This window comes from Suricata suricatta, chromosome 1 (genome assembly GCF_006229205.1).
Source record: "Suricata suricatta isolate VVHF042 chromosome 1, meerkat_22Aug2017_6uvM2_HiC, whole genome shotgun sequence".
In the NCBI taxonomy this organism is placed as follows: domain Eukaryota; kingdom Metazoa; phylum Chordata; class Mammalia; order Carnivora; family Herpestidae; genus Suricata; species Suricata suricatta.
The window spans coordinates 74,735,042-74,757,427 of NC_043700.1; the positions used below are offsets into that span (position 1 = coordinate 74,735,042).

The 22,386-nt window shown below is 39.7% G+C and overlaps 1 protein-coding gene across 1 annotated transcript in view; it reads right to left on the reverse strand.

The window, feature by feature from the left end:
* Positions 1-22,386, reverse strand: part of ARHGAP10 (Rho GTPase activating protein 10) — a 235,057-nt gene that overhangs the window by 170,321 nt on the left and 42,350 nt on the right. The window contains exons 8-10 of the mRNA XM_029950836.1: positions 16,082-16,211; positions 12,402-12,508; positions 10,047-10,141 (exon numbers count right to left, since the gene is read on the reverse strand). Of these exons, the coding sequence (XP_029806696.1) occupies positions 10,047-10,141; positions 12,402-12,508; positions 16,082-16,211 (332 nt within the window). The remainder of the gene's footprint in view (positions 1-10,046; positions 10,142-12,401; positions 12,509-16,081; positions 16,212-22,386) is intronic.

Here is a 22,386-nt window from a genome sequence, read left to right on the forward strand (position 1 = left end):
AGTAAAGAAAGAGGGGCAAAAGAGTATATTTAAAAGATGACTATAATGATTGTGAAATTAAACTACGTGAAGAAGGAAGTGAGGGTGTATGGAAACTAACAATAGAGAGAATCTAAGGATAACTTACCAGAAAAGAAAGCACTAGAAGGTAGTCTCAGAAAGAGAAAGGCATGCAGCTTTCTAAACTCCTAAACTCCTAAAGGAGTTGCCAGTCCTTTTAATGGCAAGATCTCAGCAATGACTGTGACACTGAATGGCTGAGGTAAAGGACAAAATGACTGAAGGAGAGGAGTTCAAGAAGGCAAGAGGCAAAGCACTGATAGGATCATCTCAAGCAATACCAAAATCACCAAAAATTATGAAAGAAGTAGAACTGGAGATGTACCACATAAGAAGCTGAAGATTCTAAAAGCAGTTCACAACACAGAAAAAAAGAAAAATACAGTTTACAGAGTGATACACTTTGAGGATGAAACCATGTGAGAGAAAAGACAACCACAGGAAATAACATTTAAAAAGCAACAGCCGAGGGGCACCTGGGTGGCTCAGTTGGTTGAACATCTGACTTTGGGTCAGGTCACGATCTTGAGGTTTGCGAGTTCATGCCTCACATCGGGCTCTCTGCCCTCCTGTTCCCCTCTCTCTGCCCCTCCCCTTCCTGCACCCTCTCAAAAATAGACAGTAAAAAACATAAAATAAAATAAAGCAAAGGGGCGCCTGGGTATCTCATTCAGTTAAGAGTCCGACTCTTGATTTCAGATCAGGTTGTGATCTCATGGTTCGTGGAATCCAGCCCCATGTCAGGAGTCCTGCTTGGGATCCCCCTCTCTCCATCTCTCTCTGCCCCTTACCCACTCATGTGCTCATTCACTCTCTGTCACTCTCTCTCTCTCAAAATAAATTAGCATTTTAATGAAATAATAAAATTGAGAAAAAGGAAATAAAATAAAATAACTAATAGCTGAATATGGCGAGATTCAAGAAATTTGGGGCCACCCGCATGATTCAGTCATGGAGGTCAAGGGACAGATTATTTGCAGGAGACAGAAGGTAAGTACCATGTCAAATGCTGCTGAAGCTGCCAAGTGCTATGCCCAATTTCCCACCGTTATTTTTAATATTTTTATTTAAGTCCAAGTTAGCTAACATCCAGTGTAACAATAATTTCAGGAATAAAATTTATTGATTCATCACTTACACAGAACACCCAGTGCTCATCCCAACAAGTCTTCTCCTTAATGCCCCTCACCTCTTTAGCCATCTCCCACGGAACACCTTGCCAACAACCCTCAGTTTGTTCTCTGTATTCAAGAGTCTATTATGATTTGTCTCCCTGTTTTTATGTTATTTTTGCTCCCTTTCCCCTATATTCATCTGTTTTGTTTCTTATTCCACCTGAGTGAAATCATGTCTTTCTCTGAATGACTTATTTCATGTGCAAATGGCAAGATTTCATTCTTTTGATCGCCAAGTAGTATTCCATTGTGCGTGCGTGCATGCGTGCGTGCGTGTGTGTGTATACAACACATCTTCTTTATCCATTCATCCGTCAATGGACATTTGGGCTCTTTCAATACTATATCTATCTGTCAATGGTGCCGCTACAGACACTGGTGTGCATATACCCCTTCAAATCAGCACACCTGTATCTTTTGGACAGATACATAGTAATGCAATTACTGGGTAACAGGGTAGTCCTACTTTTAGTTTTTTTTTTTGAGGCACCTTCATACTGTCTTCCAAGAGTGGTTGAACCAGTTTGTATTCCCACCAGCAGTGCAAAAGGGTTTCTTCACCTCCTTATCAACACCTGTTGTTGCCTGAATTGATAATTTTAGCCACTCTGACAGGTGTGAGGTGGCATTTCATTGTGGTTTTCATTTGTAGTTCCCTGATGATGAGTGATATTGAGCATCTTTTCACATGTCTGTTATTCATCTGGATGTCTTCTTTGGCAAAGTCTACTCATGTCTTTTGCTCATTTCTCCATTGGATTATTTGTTTTCTGGGTGTTGAGTTTGATAAATTCTTTATAGATTTCAGGTAATAACCCTTTATCTGATATGTCATTTGCAAATATCTTCTCCCATTCTGTCAGTTGCCTTTCAGTTTTGCTGATTGCTTCCTTTGTTGTGCATAAGCTTTTTATTTTGATGAGGTCCCAACAGTTCATTTTTGCTTGTTTCCCTTACCTCTGGAGACATGCCAAGTAAGAAGCTGATGTGCCCAAGGTCAAACAGGTTGTTGCATATTTTCTCCTCTAGGATTTTGATGGCTTCCTGCCTTACCTTCGGGTCTTTCATTCACTTTATTTTTGTGTGTGGTGTAAGAAAGTGGTACAAGTTCGTTCTTCTACATGTCGCTGTCCAGTTTTCCCGGCACCATTTGCTTAAGAGACTGTCTATTCTTTTCTGCTTTGTCAAAGATTAGTTGGCCATATGATAGTGGATCCATGTGTGGGTTTTCTATTCTGCTCCATTGATCTATGTGTCTGTTCTTGTGACAGTACCATACTGACTGGATGATTACAGCTTTGCAATACAGCTTGAAGTCCAGAATTGTGATGCCTCCAGCTTTGGTTTTCTTTTTCAGGATTGCTTTGGCTATTCAGGGTCTTTTCAGATTCCACACAAATTTTTGAATTTTTTGTTCTAACTCTATGAAGAATGCTCATGTTATTTTGATAGGGATTGCATTGAAAATGTAGATCAACATGGAATGTTTTTCCATTTTTTGGGTCTCCTTCAATTTCTTTCATAAGCTTCCTATAGTCTTTAGTGTACAGATTTTTCACCTGTTTGGTTAGGCATATGATTAGGTATTTTATGGTTTTTGGTACAATTGTAAATGGGATCAATTTCTTGATTTCTCTTTCTGCTGCCTTATTATTGGTGTATAAAAATGTGACCAATGTCTGTACCGTGATTTTATATCCTACAACTTTGCTGAATTCATGGATCAGGTCTAACAGTTTTTGGTGGAGTTTTTTTGCGTTTTCCACACAGAGCATCACATGATCTGCAAATGAAAGTTTGACTTCCTCCTTGCTGATTTGGATGCCTTTTATTTCTTTGCATTGTCTGGTTGCTCAGGATAGGACACTACGTTGAGTAACAGTGGGAAAGTGGACATCCTTGTTGTGTTCCTGACCATAGAGCGAGGGTTCGCAGGTTTTCCCATTGAGGATATTTGTAGTGGGTATTTAGTATGTGACCTTTATGATCTTGAGGTATGATCCTCTACTCCTACTCTGAGATTTATCAAGAAAGGATGCTGTGCTTTGCCAAATGCTTTTTATGCATCTATTGAGAGGATCATGTGGTTTTTATTCTTTATTAATGTATCACACTGATTGATTTGCAGATATTGAACCAGCCCTGCATCCCAGGTATAAATCCCACTTGATCATTGTATATAATTTTTTTAATGTGTTGTTGGATCCAGTTGGCTAGTATCTTGTAGAAAATTTTTGTAACCAGGTTCATCAGGGAACTTGGTCTGTAATTCTTTTTAGTGAGGTCTTGGTTTTGGGAATCAAGGTAATTCTCGCCTCATAGAATGATTCTGAAAGTTTTCCTTCTATTTCTATTTTTTGGAACAGCTTCAAAAGAATAGGTGTTAACTCTTCTTTAAATGTTTGGCAGAATTCCCCTGGGAAGCCATTCAGCCCTGGACTCTTATTTGTTAGGAGATTTTGATTACTGATTCAATTTTTTCTTTACTGGTCATGGGTCTGTTCAAATTTTCTATTTCTTCTGGTTTCAGTTTTGGTAGTTTATACATTTCTAGGAATTTGTCCATTTCTTCCAAATTGCCCAATTTGTTGCCATATAATTGCTCATAATATTCTCTCATTATCATTTGTATTTCTGCAGTGTTAGTTGCGATCTCTCCTCTTTCAATTGTGATTTTATTTATTTGAGTCCTTTCCTTTTTCTTTTTGAGCCATCTGTCTAGGGGGTTATCAATTTTGTTAATTCTTTCAAAGAACCAGCTCCTGGTTCCAATGATCTGTTCCACTGGTTTTTTAATTTAGATATCATTGATCTCTGCTCCAATCTTTATGATTTCCCCATCTTCTGCTTTGAGGCTCTATTTGCTGTTCTTTTTCCAACTCTTTAAGGTGTAAGGTTAGGCTGTGTACTTGAGACCTTTCCTCCTTCTCTAGGAAGGCCTGGATGCTTCCCTCTTATGACCACCTTTGCTGCATCCCAGAGGTTTTGGGCTGTCGTGTTTTCATTTTCATCGACTTCTATGTACTTTTTAATTTCCTCTTTAATTTCTTAGTTAACCCGTTCATTCTTTAGTAGGATGTTTGTTAATCTCCAAGTATTCATGATCTTTCCAAATTTTTTCTTTTGGTTGATTTCAAGTTTTGTTGTGTTGTGATCTGAAAATATGCAAGGTATGATCTTGATCTTTTTGTATTTGTTGAGGGCTCATTTGTGACTCAGTATGTGAACTATTCTGGAGAATGTTCCATGTGCACTTGAGAAGAACGTGTATTCTGCTGCTTTAGGATGAAATGTTCTGAACTTATCTGCCAAGTCCATCCAGTCCAGTGTGTCATTCAAAGCGATTGTTTCCTTGACTTTCGGTTTAGATGATCTGTCCACTGCTGTAAATGGGGTGTTGAAGTCCCCAACTATTATGGTATTATTATGTATTAGTTTATTTATGTTTATGATTATTTAACTTATATAGTTTTGTGCTTCCACTATGGGGGGCAAAAATGTTTAACAACTGTTAGACCTTCTTGGTGAATAGACTCCTGAATTATAATACAATGCCTTTCTTCATCTCTTGTAACAGTCTTTATTTTAAAAATTAGTTTGTTGGGTATAAGCATGGCCACTCTGGTTTTCTTTTGATGACCATTAGCATTATAGATAGTGCTCCACCCCCTTACTTTCAATCTGCAGGTGTCACTAGGTCTAAAATGAGTCTCTTGTAAGCAGCATAGTGATGGATCTTGTTTTCTTTTCCATTCTGATACCCTATGTCTTTTGATTAAAGTGTTTGGTCCAATGACATTTAGTGCCATTGTGTTGCCTGTTGAGTTGGTGTTTCTGGTGATGTTCTCCGGTCCTTTCTAGTCTTTACTGCTTTTGTTCTTTTTTGTTTTGTCTTTTCTCCACTCAAAGGGTCCCCCTTAAAATTTCTTGTAGGGTTGGTTTAGTGGTCACAAACTCCTTTAGTTTCTGTCTGAGAAATTCTCTCTCTCCTTCAATCCTGAATAACAGCCTTGCTGGATAAAGAATTCTCAGCTGCATATTTTTCCAATTCAGCATGTTGAATATATCCTGCCACTCCTTTCTGGCCTGCCAAGTTTCTGTGGATAGGTCTGATGCAAAACTGATCTGTCTTCCCTTACAGGTTAAGGACTCTTTTTCCTTTGGTACTTTCATGATTCTTTCCTTGCCTGAGTATTTTGTGAATTTGACTATGATATGCCTTGTTGATGGTCGGTTTTTATTTATTCTAATGAAAGTTCTCTGTGCTTCTTGGAGTTTGAGGTCTGTGTCCTTCCACAGATTAGGAAAATTTTCCACTATAATTTGCTCCCATAAACCTTCTGCCCCTTTTTCTTTCTCTTCATTTTCTGGGACTCCTATAATTCAGATGTTACTTCTTTTTAATAAGTCACTGAGTTCTCCAAGTCCTGTATCATGATCTTTTGCCTTTGTTTTCCTCATTTTTGCTGCTTCATTATTCTCCAAAATGTTATCTTCTAAATCGCTGATTCACTGCTCTGCTTCACCCGTCCTTGCTGTCGCAGCATCCATTCAAGATTGCACCTCAGTTACAACATTTTTAATTTCATCCTGACCAGATTTCCTTTATCTCTGCAGAAAGGAAGTCTATGCTCTTCTTCAGTCCCAGCTGGTATTCTTATTATTGTGGTTCTAAACTCTAGTTCAGATATCTTGCTTATATCTGTGTTGACTAAGACCCTGGATGTCATTTCTTCCTGTTCTTTCTTTTAGGGTAAATTCCTTCATTTTGTCATTTTGGAGGAAGAAAAAAAGTAACAAAACTAAAAATTAAAAAAATTAAAGACAAAACAAAAAATCAAATAAAGGAAGATAAATCCTACATGTTTTTGTCTGCTTCTTGAAAGATGCTTGATGGGAGTGCCTGGGTGGCTCAGTCAGTTAAGCATCTGGCTTCGGCTCGGGTCATGATCTCACGACTCGTGGGTTCAAGCCCCAGGTTGGGCTCTGTGCTGACAGCTAGCTCAGAGCCTGGAGCCTGTTTCAGATTCTGTGTCTCCCTCTCTCTCTGACCCTCCCCTGCTCCCACTGTCTCTCTCTGTTTCTCAAATATAAATAAAATACATTTAAAAAATTTAAAAAAAAGATGCTTGATAGAATAGAGAAAAAAGGGAATGAAAAGGGGAAAAAAGGTAAGAAAATTTTAAAACTTATATAAATAGAATAAAATAAAATAGAATAAAAATTAAAAAGTAATAAAAAATAAAAATTTCTTTTGGTACCCAAGAATGAGGAAGAAAAAGAAAAAACAATTTAAGCAAAAACAGATGCAAAGAATACAAATAAATGAATGAGCGAACAGAATAAAACCTGAATGAAGTTACATCCAGTTTCCCCTAGACCTGAAACCATGAACTCCTCTATAATCCGTACACTAAGCAGGTGGGATGACTTGTGCTTGTCTTCTAGGAATGTGCTTACAAGGCGCAGTTGGGCAGGACTTGGTGTACTGGGTCCAGTCTCCACTAGGTGGTGCTGCTCAGCTTACTGGAGTGGATCAGTGTGGCTCACATGCACAGGAGAGGTAGAAATGGTTTCACCAGCTCCCTAGTCTCTGACACAGGAAGTTTGCACTCTTTACCCATGATCAGGCGCCCCTCCTTGACCTCAGGCCTTTATCTCACTTCCCCGGCTACCCTGTCCATGTCCAAGCCATCCACCTGCCAAGCGGCACCTCTCTCCAGAGCTTTATCTCAGATAGGGTTGTGTTTCAAAACCACGTGTTTCAGAAACCCCAGTGGCTTGGACCCGTACCCACTCTCCGGGGGAGGGTCTCAGTGACCAATGACCTGATGCTGACTTGCCCAGAAAACATTCCTATGATCACGCAATGGCAGAGGTTCAGAGATTATGGCAAACCACAACACACAGCCAGTACCAGGTTTCACCGCATGCTGGTGTCTTTGTCCCAATACTGGCAAACATGGCTGCTCTGTGGGTTCCACTGGGACCTATGCCTGTGGGGAGGACGTATAGCCTCTACCAAATGCACTCCGAGCAGGGAAACCGCTTCTCCCCTTGTGGCACATGGACCCCGCAGACCCCACTGCCTGCTCCCGGGGATTCACCCTGCTTCGTCAGCAGAGCACTGCCAGGCACCGAGCTCCAGAACTTCAGACTCTGTGCTCCACTGTTTATAGAATTCTGGTGGTACTGAAATCCTCTCCTTTCTTCCCATCAGTGGTTTTGGGGAACAGATTTCTTGTTCAGTCCCCTGCGAATATTTTCACTCTTTCTTTCTCTTCCGCTACTCTAGGGGGAGTGCTTTCTTGCACAATCCCATGCACCACTCTCTCCCCCTTTCTCTCTCTCTCTCTCTCTTCAAAAACAGCTCCCTACCTTCCACCGCTTTTCTCTTCCCCAGTTCAACTCTCCACACCATGTACCTGCCGAGTTCTGTGGCTCAAGTTATGTACACTGTTGCATTAATCCTCAGATCAATGTCTTAGGTGCCAATGGATTGCTCACTGAATGACCCACGGCAATCTAACTCAACACGACCACAGCTGAATTCATCATCCTCCATCCGTGGGCCTCGTTGGTTGGTTTTCTATCAGAGTAAATGGCACCATCTAGTTGCTTAAGCCAGAAATCTTCCCTTCCTTCACTTCCCTTACTTGACTTCCTATTCCAACATCCAATTTGTCTCTAAATTTAGCTTCAAACGTCTCCCTCAGATGGATCCCTTAGCTTCCATTTGCACAGCTACCAGCACTAATCCAGGGCCCTTTCATCTATTGTTGCCATCTCCAGACCTGTCTCTACTGGCTGCTCCAGTGCTGTTCACATTTGCCCTCCACTCTGCCTGGAATAGGAGAGTCTCAATCCCAGCTGACTCCTAATAATTCATCAGTCACCAACTAGACATTAGATCCTCTGTCTGCCTTTCTTCAACCATCTAGCTAGACTCCTGCTCCCCTGCCACGAGTTCCCAGAAGGCAGCTCTGTGTGCTCAGCAGAAGCAAATTAGAGATGTCTGCAAGAAGAAGGGAACAAAGAGTACAGATCCAGGCCCCTTGCCCCACTTTAGCAAGGGAACTCTTTTCTTTTTCTTTCTGTTTCATATACACATAAATGCAAAATTTTATTTGAAAAGGGGGTTTCCCTATAAAGCAGTTTTAAAACCACTAGATCACCTTTAAAGTCTTCTCCAGTCCTCAGAGTCTATTTATAAGGTATTATCTTTTGCTTTACAAGTGAAAATAACTCCACAGTAATCCTTCATCAATCTTTGTGAAGAGGGAAAGTGGTTACAATCATAGTAAGAATCATCACTGACCAAGTGCATTTGGCATGATCAACTCTTAGGAAAAATATAGGGTGAGGCAAAAACAATACAAACTGGAATAAAACAATATATGAAAGTACCAGAAGTATCCTGTTTTCAAAGCAAATCAGACTAACCACATTTACATATTTTCTAGTAGACAGCACTGTTGGTTCACCGTTGCCAATTATTTAGGGAATGTCACAATTACGTGGTAATACTCAGACTTACAGTGTAGTAGCTAAGAAACAGAATGGGCTCTAGAGGCAGAATGCAGGAGTTCAAATCTCAACTCTTCTCCTTATGTCCTTGGGAGAATCACTCAAGCTCTCTATGCCTCCAGATTCCCATCATAAAATAGGAAGGATAATATCTACCTGATAGGGCTGTGGTAAGGATTAAGTGAAAGCACTGTCTGGCACTTGGGACTCTGCAAATGCCCACTACGGTCCTATACACACATATGTTCAAGTTGCACTACACAGCCTGAATCTCTTCTTCAGGTATTTGAACCGGTCCTTGCTGGCTTGAAACTTGACATCTTCCACAATGACATCCTCTTTCATTTTTTCTCCACTCTCATCAAAATGCTCATTAAACTACCTGCCTTTTCCACGGTAGTGCCAAATTTATCATGGTGTTTAATGGCACACTTTTATGCACCTGCTCTTCATTTATTGGAAAGTAAAGCATAGCTCTTCCCTCTCCGCACCGACCCCATAGACTTGGTCACATCATCTAAGGGAAGGGGAAGCATTAATCACTTTTGTATCTGATCTGAAATGAACTTTTGTTACAGAAATCTCATATTGTAAATTTTTATTATACAACTATGAAACAGCCTTATCTAAAGACCAGTGCTGCCAAAGCTGTGACTGCCAAGGAACCACCATACTGTCAGACACTCTGAAAGAAATATTCTAGAAGTACCAGGATTTTCCTTAGTGCAGCAGGACACTAATAAATGCCAGACAAGTAGTAATATTATCGAACGAACTTTTTTTTTTTTTACTTCCTCCTCTGCGGCAAAGATTCTTTTATAATAACTGAAAATCATACAAGGAAAAAAGTTACCAGTGTTTGAATAAACAATTTGCCTATGACCCTCCATCACATACAAAATACACACACTGAAAATTCCCACACAAAAATGAATATTATTCTGTATTCACAGCCCACTATCTCATGTCAGCTTTGTCACTTACTTCCTCACTTTCATTCATTATTCTTTCAGAGCCACAAATCAGGTTTGGGTCAACAATGAAATGCTCCAAGGCAATTTTTTAATTACTGGTTAGAACTCCAACTCCAGCCAAGACCAAGCTATCACTCCACAGCTAAACACAGAGACAAAGACCAAACAGGTCAAACTAAACACAAAGCCTGGAAATGTAACGAGATAACATTCTTTCACGCTAAAAAAAATCTCAGTTTCAATTAACCTCCATTTTTAAATCATTTTTTATAAGATTCTTTCATTAAGTGCTATAATTCTAATAACTTACCGGTCAGCAGCTTCTACATCAAAACAAAACCTTCTGTCAATGGAGTCAGTATGCCTCTTGGTACATTCTTTCAAAAAGAACACTTCTCCATCCCCCTGAAAATAATCATTTGAAACATTCTCAAAAACTACAGTATAAACATAGAGACATTGAAGAACCCTATATTAGGATAAGAGGGAACATAAGATTCAAGATTTTAAGTCCCTTTATTCTGTTCTCTTTCAAACAAGTTTAAACACTATGTATAATCTTATTAATTTTTATCATCCTCTTTTCCTGAAGATTTTCTAGATCTTTCTTTGATTACAGTAACACTAAACGAGACCTCATAAGCACTATTTTTTTTAATTTTAATTTTTATTTTTTTATACAATTTGTTTTTTTAACATATGCAATTATTTTCCGTCATTTATAATACAGTAGTTTCAATGATACTCCAAACCATAAGCACTATTTTTAAAAGGTAGATTAATGATATGGCTTCCAAAATACTAGAATATTTGTTATACTTTTATTGCACTCTTTTTAAAAAATGATAATTTGTTTTTAATTCACATTATATAACACCATATGAAATAGGCAATATGTGACCATTTTTGACCTACAAAAATTTCAACTCCATATGAATATACCTAAAAAGTACAATGTATCAAAAGGCCCTATATCAGCTACTACGATCATCAAAAGCTAGACCACTCAATCAATGTAGGTTTTGTTTCCTTAGTAAATCACCCTGTATTTAACTTTACTTAATTTGTTTTATAATACAGTGCTATTTTACCTCACTAAACCATCCAAGGGAGACAGAAGCAATGCAGGAACATGGGTTCTGAAGAAAACCTACTTCTAGAATATTCTGACATTTTCTAAAATATGAGAACCTCCAAGTAATAGTCAACAAACACTCAAATATGCCAATATTCTAAATATTACAGTCATTATATACTAAAATGTATATTTTATTATTTGGTGGTTTAACAGAAAGACCTCTCTAAGCAGACATGTCTTAGCATTTGAGTTAGTCCTGATTCATGACTAACAATCAAACCTCATGCGCGATCTTAACCCCAACCGCCTTTTAAGAGTGATATCCTCTGGGCACCTGGGTGGCTTAGTTGGCTAAGCATCCAACTTCAGCTCAGGGCATGATCTCATGGTTTGTGGGTGTGAGTCCCATGTAGGGCTCTGTGCTGAGAGCCTGGAGCCTGCTTCAGATTTTGTGTCTCACTCTCTGTCCCTCCCCAGCTCACACTCTCTCTCTCTCCCTCTCTGGAAAATAAACATTAAAAAATTTTTTTTAATTTGAAAGAGAGAAAATGGTACCCTCACAGAGCACATGAACAGCTTAGTTGGTTAAGCATCTAACTCTTGATTTCGGCTAAGGTGATCATCTCATGGTTGGTGAGTTTGAATTCCGTGTCAGGCTCAGCACTGACAACACGGAGCCTGCTTGGGATTCTCTGTCTCCCTCTCTTTCTGCCCTTTCCCTATTTGTGAGCATTATCTCCCTCCTTCTCTCTCTTTCTCAAAGATAAATAAATAATTTTTTAAAGACCAAAAAAAAAAGTGATATCCTCACTTCCTCCTCTTCTCCATGGCCCCGATTTTCCATGTCTATTACAAAACTATGTTTATATTATAAGCTGCTTTAAATATTTTTCAGGAAGATGCAAAGTATACCCAAAGTGAACTTGGGTTAATTCTGTATTCACCAAAGCAAAAGCATGCCCATCCACCCAGCAAGCAATGAGTTCATTTTTAATGTGTTACCAATTATGTTCAATACTGGTGGAAGAACATTGTCTCCAGACTACAGATTATTGCTATGAGCTGCAGTTTCTACTTAAAATCCAAGTAATGATCATCTTTTCTAGACAGCAAACTCCTGAGGTCTTTTTGCTATCATGTGTTGTTTTGCTACTTATTTCTGTGGAAAATAAATGGGAATTGCCTATGTGAGAACTTTGTAAGTCTAAATGGAAAACAATATAATTAATTATAGATTACCTACTGTATGTTTTTCAGGCTGTGAATACACGTGTGCACATCTGATCTGTGTGAGGACTGACCTGACAGAACACTGAGTAGTGAAAGTTTCTTCTAGGTGTTCACTGCATCCCCTAACTACACTTGTATAAAAGGACTCTAGTCCTGACCATAAAAATCTATACATTTCAAATCAAACCCACAAAGATTGTTATTTACTGGCCTATTTTATTTAGGAAGGAAAGAAAGATTTGAATCCTAAAAACAAAATACAATGTATTTATCATTAACGAATATATACACCATTAAAATGTGAGCCTCAAAATTACCTGTCACACAGAATAGAAAAATATATAATCAAATACTTACAAGCTTCCCCCCAGATCTGTGCTCAAATGGGATTATGTTGAACTTCTTGGCTGCTTTCCGATACATGCAGTAGTGTTTGACCCAACTGGAACCGAATGGAGCAGGCCCTTCAATAAGAAATAGATCATTATCTTTTTCCTCATAAATAAGCAGATACACAGTGTCAAACACATTACTGAAGAGGAAAACCCCAACAAGCAGCAACTAATAGAGCTCAAGGAGACAAACCATCAACGACGTGGGTTCCAATTAAAAAAAACAGTAAGGAAAATAAGAAGGCTCAGAGAGATCATTTGAGAGAAAATTCAGTACTTTTCAGCAACAGAGCAATGAGTCAAAGACCTACTTTCAGTTTGCCACACTGTTATCTCACACCTAAAAATGTGTTCATTGTGAACTATATTTTTTGTTTATTTCTAGGTATTAAGAGCTTACCAGGTTTTCAAGAATTCCACTGAATGTATGTGATGGTTTTGGATTCGGTTCTAGCCTCTCAAAATAATACAATCACAGAATCACAATGCTGAGAAAAAGGATCTCGTGTATCATCTCAGGAGTTCTGAGTGCAGTCTAGCACCCTGGTAGGCGGCTGCCCTTACTAATGATGGTAAAGGTAAGCTTTAAAATGAAAAATGAAGAACAGAGCGGTGGGCTATCTACATCTGACCAGAACATTCTCAGAATTACTCTTTATCTCTTATAGAGTCAACATTATCACCACCAGAGCTCTTAGAAGACAGGGGTCTAAGTCAGGAGTACCTAGCAATCTTGAGTTTCACATGCCAGTAAAATTCCAATTATAACACAAGTTAGGCCACCCAGATGTTGAAAATTTTGTCTTTTACCAAGTAAAAACATTAAAAAAAAAAAAAAAGAGGCAAGTAACACAATTCCTGGGTGGCTCAGTCAGTTAAGAATCTGACTTCTGATTTTGGCTCAGGTCATGATCTCATCGAGCCCCACAACAGGCTCAGTACAGAGCCTGCTTGGGATTCTCTCTTTCTCTGCTCCTCCCCTGCTCTCATGTTCACTCACATGCATGCAATCCTTCTCTTTCTCTCTCAAAATAAATAAATTCTAAAAAAGCACGTAGTTTGTTTTGTCACCATCATTTTATCTACAAATAAGCCTTCTATACCTAAAAATCAAGAAGGACAAGCTTAAGAGAGAGAAAAGGACTGATCAAAAGAAATCCACCAAACTTTAGGAAAAACTGACCACATTGTCTTGGGGGCAGGGGAGAGCTGAAAAAGGTTACTAGACCACAGTAATCCTGCTTCAGATCACCGTGAGTCCAAAGACCATAATTCAGGAGCCACTGGTGGGTGGCTGGGTGGGTGGCTGGGTGTGTGTGTGTGTGTGTTAGGAATAGCTAGCATTGGTATTCTGTTCTATGGTTCAAAACATACTGTGCAGATATTTCACTTCATAGTAAGAAAACTGCTAGGGATCTACCCCAGGGATACAGGAGTGCTGATGCATAGGGGCACATGTACTCCAATGTTCATAGCAGCAATGTCAACAACAGCCAAAACATGGAAAGAGCCTAAATGTCCATCAACTGACGAATGGATCAAGAAGATGTGGTTTATATCTACAATGAAATACTACTTGGCAACGAGAAAGGATAAAATCTGGCCATTTGCAGCAATGTGGATGGAACTGGAGGGCATTATGATAAGTGAAATAAATCAGTCAGAGAAAGACAAATACCATATGTTCTCACTCATATGTGGATCTTGAGAAACTTAACAGAAGACCATGGGTGAGGAGAAAGTGGAAAAAGTTACAGAAAGGGAGGGAGGCAAATCGAAGAGCCTCTTATCTACTGAGAACAAACGGAAAGTTGATGGGGGGTGGAAGAGAGGGGAAAGTGGGTGATGGGCATGGAGGAGGGCACTTGTTGGGATGAGCACTGGGTGTTTTTTATGGAAAGCAATTTGACAATAGATTATATTACAAAAAAAAAGAAAGAAAGAAAAAAATACTAAGAAAAAACTCTGAAGGAGGATAGTGTATTATCTTTTTAATTAAAAAACAAATTTAAGCTTAGACCAAATGCCAAGAACTAACAAAGCCTAAATTCATATCAGAGTCTCTGGCCCCACATACCAAGGTCTCCCCACTAATTAAGCCACCACCCTTTCCTGACTCCCATCTGACTCAGCATACAGACTTTTCACACCACCCATGGTCCAGCTAATACACTAGAAACCAGGACACAGACTGACAACGCCAGCATCTAAGATCTGTATGATCTAAGGAATGTGATATACCTCTCTTTTTTCAGTGGAACTTTCATTCTCTCAATGGTAAATGGGGTAATAACAGCACCATACACTTCATAGGGCTTTTTAGAGGATTGAGATGAGTTGTATAAAAAGTTTAGCACAGTGCCTGGTGCACAGTTAGCAAGAGAAGAATTTTGCCACTGTGGTTTTTGTTCTGATTTTCCAAACTATTTTCAGTCCAATTCCTCTCAAAGCCAGTTAAGATGAGCAACAGTTATGAATCTAAAAATTAAAGTTTCCTGTGACTTTCACATGGGCATATAATACCAAAATTCTGTCCTTCTGTCTCTATCCTGCACATTAATTTAGTGCTTTCAAATTCTTTGAACACACAGAGATTAAAAAGCTAACATGTCAGAGAAATAGAGTTCTGCTCGCCATGTAACTGCTCTTCATGAGACGTGAAGACCATGGGCAGTCCAGACTGCGTAAGGACAAATGGAAAAGGAACCACCACTCTGCAGACGGCATATGCATCAGTTTCAGCTTGAAGCACAGATAACTCACAGCTACCCCACGAGGACGCCCTCCTACTGCAGTGGTCAGTTTGCAAGTCCTGTAAATCAGCCACACTTAGTGAAAATTGTAAAGTACTCTGACAGCAGTCAAGGGTGGGAAGGCAGGAAGATCGCAAGTACAGAAACCTTTTCACATTCTCCTTCTTTCTACCAAATAGTACCCTGAGTTCCGCAGTTGAAGAAGTAAAGTTTAAGAGCTGAACAGTTAAAATAAGACCTAACTGTCAAAAGTTTTAAAGAATTTTTAGGTGCCTTAATTTTTGAAATAAGGACACTCTATGCACTGCATATTCACTGACAGCAACAATACTAAAAATGCGGTGAGATAAGTTAGGATGCCACCTAGGAATATTTTGTGTAGCCATCTGTAATCACCCTGATAATTTTAGCAAGAACAAATGATCTCAGATTGGTGTGGAAAGCAATGATGCGAAGGATAGAAGGAATGTGTCCCTCTTGACTTTAACATGGAGGAGTCGTGGGAGGAGGAGGGTGTGCATATGTATATGAGTGTGCCTATGCGTGTGCGTAGGTGAGAAGGATGGGGGTGAAGGGAAGGGAGGAAAAAGATAATACCTCGCCTTGCTTTCAGCCTTATACCAAGTTCTGGCATCTCCCAAGCAAGTGTTAGCAAAGTATGGTGCAGAATTTGGGGATGCAGCTAGAAATCAGGGTGCTCCTTGAGTTCCTCATTTCACGGTCTCCTCTCTAGAGCAGGAATGTGTTTTCCCCCAAAATATAAAATATACCTTCTAGGACAGGAGGGGGCAGAGGAAGTGGTAGGAATAATTATTCCAACAATCAAGTAATTACAATAATAGTTTTAAAATAATTTTCCATCAGTCATTTGTCACTATGGGGGTCCTCTTACTTTTTTCCTGTACATACAGGTAGCCTTCTGCCGTGAACTGACTTGCTCGTTTGTGGTCCTTGGGATTCTGTCTGATTTTGTTCATAAGCTCTTCCACTTCTGACCTCGTTCCTTCAAAACGATTCCGCGTCTGACATAAATAAAAAACACATAGAAGTTTTAAGTTTTCACGTGAGTTTTTTGATGGACATCTTTAAGTCTCTGCATAACCATAATTAAATTTGTAGGACTGTTCTATAAACTTCTCAAAATATACCCTTCCTTTCCAGTGTGTCTCTTTGTTAAGGTTATCGTTCAAAGAAAAATATTAGTGGTAAAATAGTTAATAGAAGTCTTAGCCAAGTAGAGATTATTTACTTTGGAAGCTTTCTAACACCAAGAATCATTGTGTTATTCAACGTAAGAATTCCTACCTCCACATCTCACATTATTACTAAATCTTAGATATTAAAATAGGTCATAAAACATCTGGGAAGTCCTTCCTTTGCACAATCAACCTGACCATTATTATACCAGCGGTATTAAGTACTCAGAATCTGAAAAACTTAATTCTTCTCTGCAAACGAATAAATATGAGGTCATCTTCTCCAGGTCATGGCAATTGCACTTGAAATGAGTATTTCTTCTCAGATAAACGAAGGTAGGGGAGAATCTCATGTACAAATAATGCCTTTGCTAGCTGAAGAGACAAATTACATTTCTGAAACCCAGGAGACTCAGCATGCCAATATCTGTCAAACAGCTACCCTGAAAACGTATATGCAGGGTGAAGTGACAAAATTACCAAGGCAAGCATGATGAGTCAGCACCACCGAGCTTCTGGACATTTCTTTCATCCATACTCTAAAATAATTGTATTAACACCAAAAAACTGCTGATGTGAAACTGTGGAGAAGCAGAGATAAAAAATTTTTATTGAAATTCCTCCCCTCTCCTCCCTACAAGGAAAGGGGTTACCGAGGGTCCTAGGATAGAAAAACGGTAGAAAGGCACACATTTTTTAGGAGGAGTCTGATAAATGTAGACTGCAAAGGGGAAAACTTATCTTCAGAAGCTTATTTTAAAAACAAGCTGAGAGTTAAAAAAAAAAAATAAAATAAAATTTATGTGCTAGAACAAAACGCAGGATTGTAGGGAGGGTGGAACTCATTTCTTAATGGCCAGTTCCCTCTTCCCTTCCTGTTTCTCAAGCCTCCAGGCTTTCTTGTCCCCATGTTAATACTGATTATACCGATTTATTCATTTATTCCTTTGTCACTTTGTTTAATGACGACTCCCAATGCTCACTTCTTTCTGAATGTGCGTCTGTGTGGAGAATATTTATACACATAAATACCTCCAAGATAATGTGGGTTCGGTTCCAGGCCACTGCAATAAAGCGAATATTGCCATAAAGCAAGTCACAAGAATGTTTGGGCTTCCTAGTGTATACGGAAGTTCTGCTTACACTATACTGTAGTCTACTAAGTATACAAGAGAATTATGTCTTTAAAATATATGTATTTTAAATAAAAGTCACTTTATTGCTAAAAGAAAATGCTAACCATCTTCTGAGCTTTCAGTGAGTCATAACGGTTTTGCTGGTGGAGGGTCTTGCTTTGATGTTGATGCCTGCTGACTGATGAGGGTGGGGGTTGCTGAAGGTTGGGGTGACTGTGGCAATTTTTTGAAATCAGACAACACTGATACATGCCACATCAAATGACTCTTCCTTTCATGACAAATCTCCCTGCAGCATGCAGTGCTGTTTGGTAGCATTTCACCCACAACAGAACTTCTCTCAAAACTGGACTCCATCCTCTCAAACCCTTCGGCTGCTTTATCAGCTGAAGTTACAGACTATTCTAACTTCTTTGTTGTCACTTTAGCAAATCTTCATGGCAGCTTCACCAGGATAGATTCCATCTCAAGAAAGCAGCTTCCTTACTCATACATAAAAAGCAGCTCCTCTGTTAAAGTTTTATCATGAGACTGTAGCAATTCGATCCCACCTTCAGGCTCTACCTACTTCTAATTCTAGTCCTCCAATTATTTCTGCCACCTCTGCAGTTACTTCCTCCAATGAAGCCTTGAACCTCCCGAAATCATCCGTAAGAGTTGCAATCAGCTTCTTCCTAACTCCTGCTTATACTGGTATTTTGACCTCTTCCTACAGATCACAAATGTTCTTAATGGCATCTAGGTCTCAACAGAGGGCTTAAAATACTCAGTAAATTATGCTATAAATAAACAGGCTGTCATCCTGGTTTTGTTGTTCCATTTATAGAGCACAGGTAGGAGAAGAATTAGCCTAATTCTTAAGGGCCCTGGGACTCTCAGAATGGCCAATGAGCACTGGCTTCAACTTTAGCCTCTAAACAAGAGTTAGCCTGTGCTTTGAAGCCAGGCATTACTACACTGAAAATCTGCTGCTGAGTGTAGCCACCTTCATGAACTATCTTAGCTGGACCTTCTGAAGAACGTGCAGCAGCTTCTCCATCAGGACGTGCTGCTTCGTCTGGCACTTTTCTGTTACAGAAACTGCTTCTTCCCATAAACCTCCTGAACCAAACTCTGCCAGCTTCTGACTTTTCTTCTGTAGCTTTTTCACTTCTCTCAGATTTCACAGAATTTAAGAGAGTTAGGGCCTTGCTCTGGATTAGTCTTTGGCTTAAGGGAAGGTTGTAGCCAGTGTGATCTTCTATTCGAACAATTGAAATTCTCTGTATATCAGCATTTAGAGTGTTTCACCGTTTTTCCCCAACAGGCGTCACACCCAGTACTGAGCCCAAAGTGAGGCTTGAATTCGTGACCCTGAGATCAAGACTTGAGCTGAGATCCAGTCAGATGCTTAATCGACAAAACCACCCAGGGGCCCCACTTTCTTATCACTCGGGTGTTCACTGGAGTAGCACCTTTAATTTCCTTCAAGAACGTTTCCTTTGCACTCATGACTAGGCTAACTGTTTGGCACAAGAAGTGTAGCTTTCAGCCCATGTGAGCTTTTGACATGTCGTCCTCACTAAGCTTAATCATTTCTATCTTTTGATATAATGTGTTATTCTTCCTTTCACTTGAACACTTAGAAACTATTATAGGGTTGTTTACTGGCCTAATCTCAATATTGTGTCTCAGGGAGACCTGAGAAGAGGAAGAAAGATGGGGGTTGGGACAGCTGGTCAGTAGAGCAGTCAGATCACACAGGACATTCATCGAGCAAGTTCACTATCATGCAGGAGCACAATCTGTGGCACCCCAAAACGATTGTGGTAGTAACATCACAGATCACTGACCACAGATCAGCACCACAAATGTAGTAATAATGAAAAGTTTGAAATATCACAAGAATGACCAAAATCTAAGATACAAAGTAAGCAACTGCTAGCGTAAAAATAGCACTAACAAGACTTGTGTGACGTAGGTTGCCACAAACCTTCAATTTGTAAAAGATGCAGTATTTGTGAAGCTCAAAAAGGCAAAGCACAGTAGAACAAGATATGCACACATATCTAGATGTGTGGGTGCCATGCACATACAGATGCCAGCAGCCATGCACAGGAGCACACACATGCACAGACACGCATATTCTGATTTACCTAATGAGTTGAATCCAATACTCCTTAATTATATTAACGCTCAAACTGCCCTCCATTTGACCAGCAGAGGCCCCTTCTAGCTGACCCCTGTACCTTTTGACATGCCTTCTAAATTGAATGATCCCTTACTTTCTGGTTCCAAATGGAGTCCTGGGTCCATCTTAAACTTCTCTCTGTCCCAGTCCTAAAATCAGCCATTTCCCCCAAAGAAGCCCTTATTCCTTTCACTGGAGTGTAGTATTTAGAAACCAAAATCTGAACACGGTGTGCTCACAGCTAAGGGGGTGTCACTGCTTCTGGGTCTTCTTGGCAGACAGAAAAACTATATGGATGTGTGTATATGTGTACACGTACATACATATTTTCACACACATATGCATGTCACTTCTATAGGTCTCTATATTGAAAAGCCCACATGTTGATACCAGTGAGAAATCTAGTTTCCATGACTCTCAGTCTATGTACTTATTTGCTCAATTACTACATCTGCTCAATGTAACTAATCTCTAAATGCTCCAGCCGCCTCTTCTGCAGGCTGGCTCTACGCCCTGCCCGCTGCCACCAACCATCACCCACCTTCCCTGCTGCAGGCTCGCCATGCAGTGCTCCCTGCCCTCCACATCCTATTTCCTCAGACGCTTATGACTGTGCTCTGGGAAGGGAGAGGAAGGATTTTTACCATTTTAAAATGAATGGTGGTAAAAACTGTTTTTTTTTTAATTTGAACATAAATAATAGGATGGCTAGAATCCAGGAATCTCCAATTCTAAATTTCAGTTTCTATTAAGATATTATCAAATAATAATGTTAGGATGTAAATTCTATAGTAAGTGACCATTAAAGTGTTTACACTGTGGCTGGCACTACAGAAAGCACTTTTTGGTATATATATATTTTTTTAGTTTATTATTTGAGAGAGAGGGAGGAGGGAGAGGCAGTGAGAGAGGGAAACAAAGAATCCCAAGCAGGCTCCATGCTGTCAGTGTGGAGCCCGACATAGGACTCGATCCCACAACTGCAAGATCATGACCTGAGTGCATCTAAGAGTCGGACACTTAACCAACAGCCACCCAGGCATCCCACTTTTGGCATTTTAATCTTCAAAATAATCTCTAAGTTAGGCTAGTGCTATCCACTGTTAGTAATATACTATTACTGTATTATCTTCTTTCCTTGCATGCTTGGCTAAATAAATTTCTAAATAAACTAGTCTTTTAAAAAGCCTTATAAATTAAATGCTTGATTACATCACCTGTTTGGGAGGACAATTTTGAGACTAAGCTGGAATTCAAACATATCTGAGTAGGTCTAGGAAACTGGTGGGTCAATCTTAGCACAAGTTCAGTCCCATATTAAGGGGAAAAGGAAGAAGAGAGAGAGAATTATATCCAGAAATGAAGCTTTAAAGGCAGAGGGCAAAGGCTGATTCCAAGTACAGATAGCCATTTTAAGTTTTCTCATTCCAGCCCCATGACCTCACTCAGAGAAAAGGAAAAAAAAAAAAAAAGGCAAGGTATAACTAAAAATATGAAGAGGCACCTGGGTTGCTTAGTTGGTTGGGCATCTGACTTTCATGGTTTCAGTTCAGGTCATGATCCCAGGGTTGTGGGATTGAGCCCCACACTGGGCCCCACACTGAGCGTGGAGCCTCTTTCTTTCTCTTCCGTTTCTCTTTCTCTGTCTCTCTCTCTGTCTCTCTCTCTCTCTCTCTCTCTCTCAGTGCCTGGGTGGCTCAGTTGGATAAGCAACCAACTCTTGATTTCAGCTCCGGTCAGGATCTCATGGTTTGTGAGTTTGAGGCCTGAGCTCTGCGCTGCCAGTAGAGAGCCTGCTTGAATTCTCTCTCCCTCTTTCTCTGCCCCTCCAGCTCTCTCTCACTCGCTTACCCTCTCTCTCTCTCTCTCTCAAATAAATATTTAAAAAAAAAAAGACTCTCTCTCCTTCCTTCTGCCCCTCCACTGCTCGCGTGTTCTCTCTAAAATAAAATAAAAATATAAAGAAGTTTTAATGAAACAGCTGTAAAACATCAAGGTGGGCCCCACGAAGCCCTCCTTTAGTAACCCTGCAAAAGAACATAAAAAGCTAAGGACCTACATACACACACACCCTCATGTGAGACAGCAGAAAAAAGAATGTTCTGCTACAGTCCTCACGTGATTAGGTGATCAAGTCTAAATCCCATATAAGACACCTTCCATGGGGGTGAGGGGAACACAGGTCAGAACTGGTGAGAGGCAGAGGTGAGCTGAGGTCCCCATTCAGTGGCTAAATCTGTGTTCTTTATAATTAAGGGGACTCCCATGTTACCCACAAGTTGCTACGATCTAGGCAAGCAGATGGCCACATCAAGATGTTTCCTAGCTCCTGTATTTACTGACCTCAGAAATACCATGAGTTACCCATTTATATCTGAGCACAGAATCTGACACTAACTACCATGATCCCCTGGAGGGATTCTGCCCAAGTTCCAATGTCGGCCCTGACCTTAAGGTATGACATCAGTAAGCTACTGTCCTCCTTGTCCTCATCTGTAAAATAGGAATTCAAAAATCTACATCATAGAACTTCTACGAAGACTAAATGTATATAATCCAAATAAAGCACACAGGTAACACCTGGCACTTGGTAACAAAATTAATTTAGCTGACATTACTTCCACCAGTAAGTCACCCAAAAGTCCCAATTATTCTCATCTCAAAGGATAAAAGAAAATCTTTAATATCAAACTAA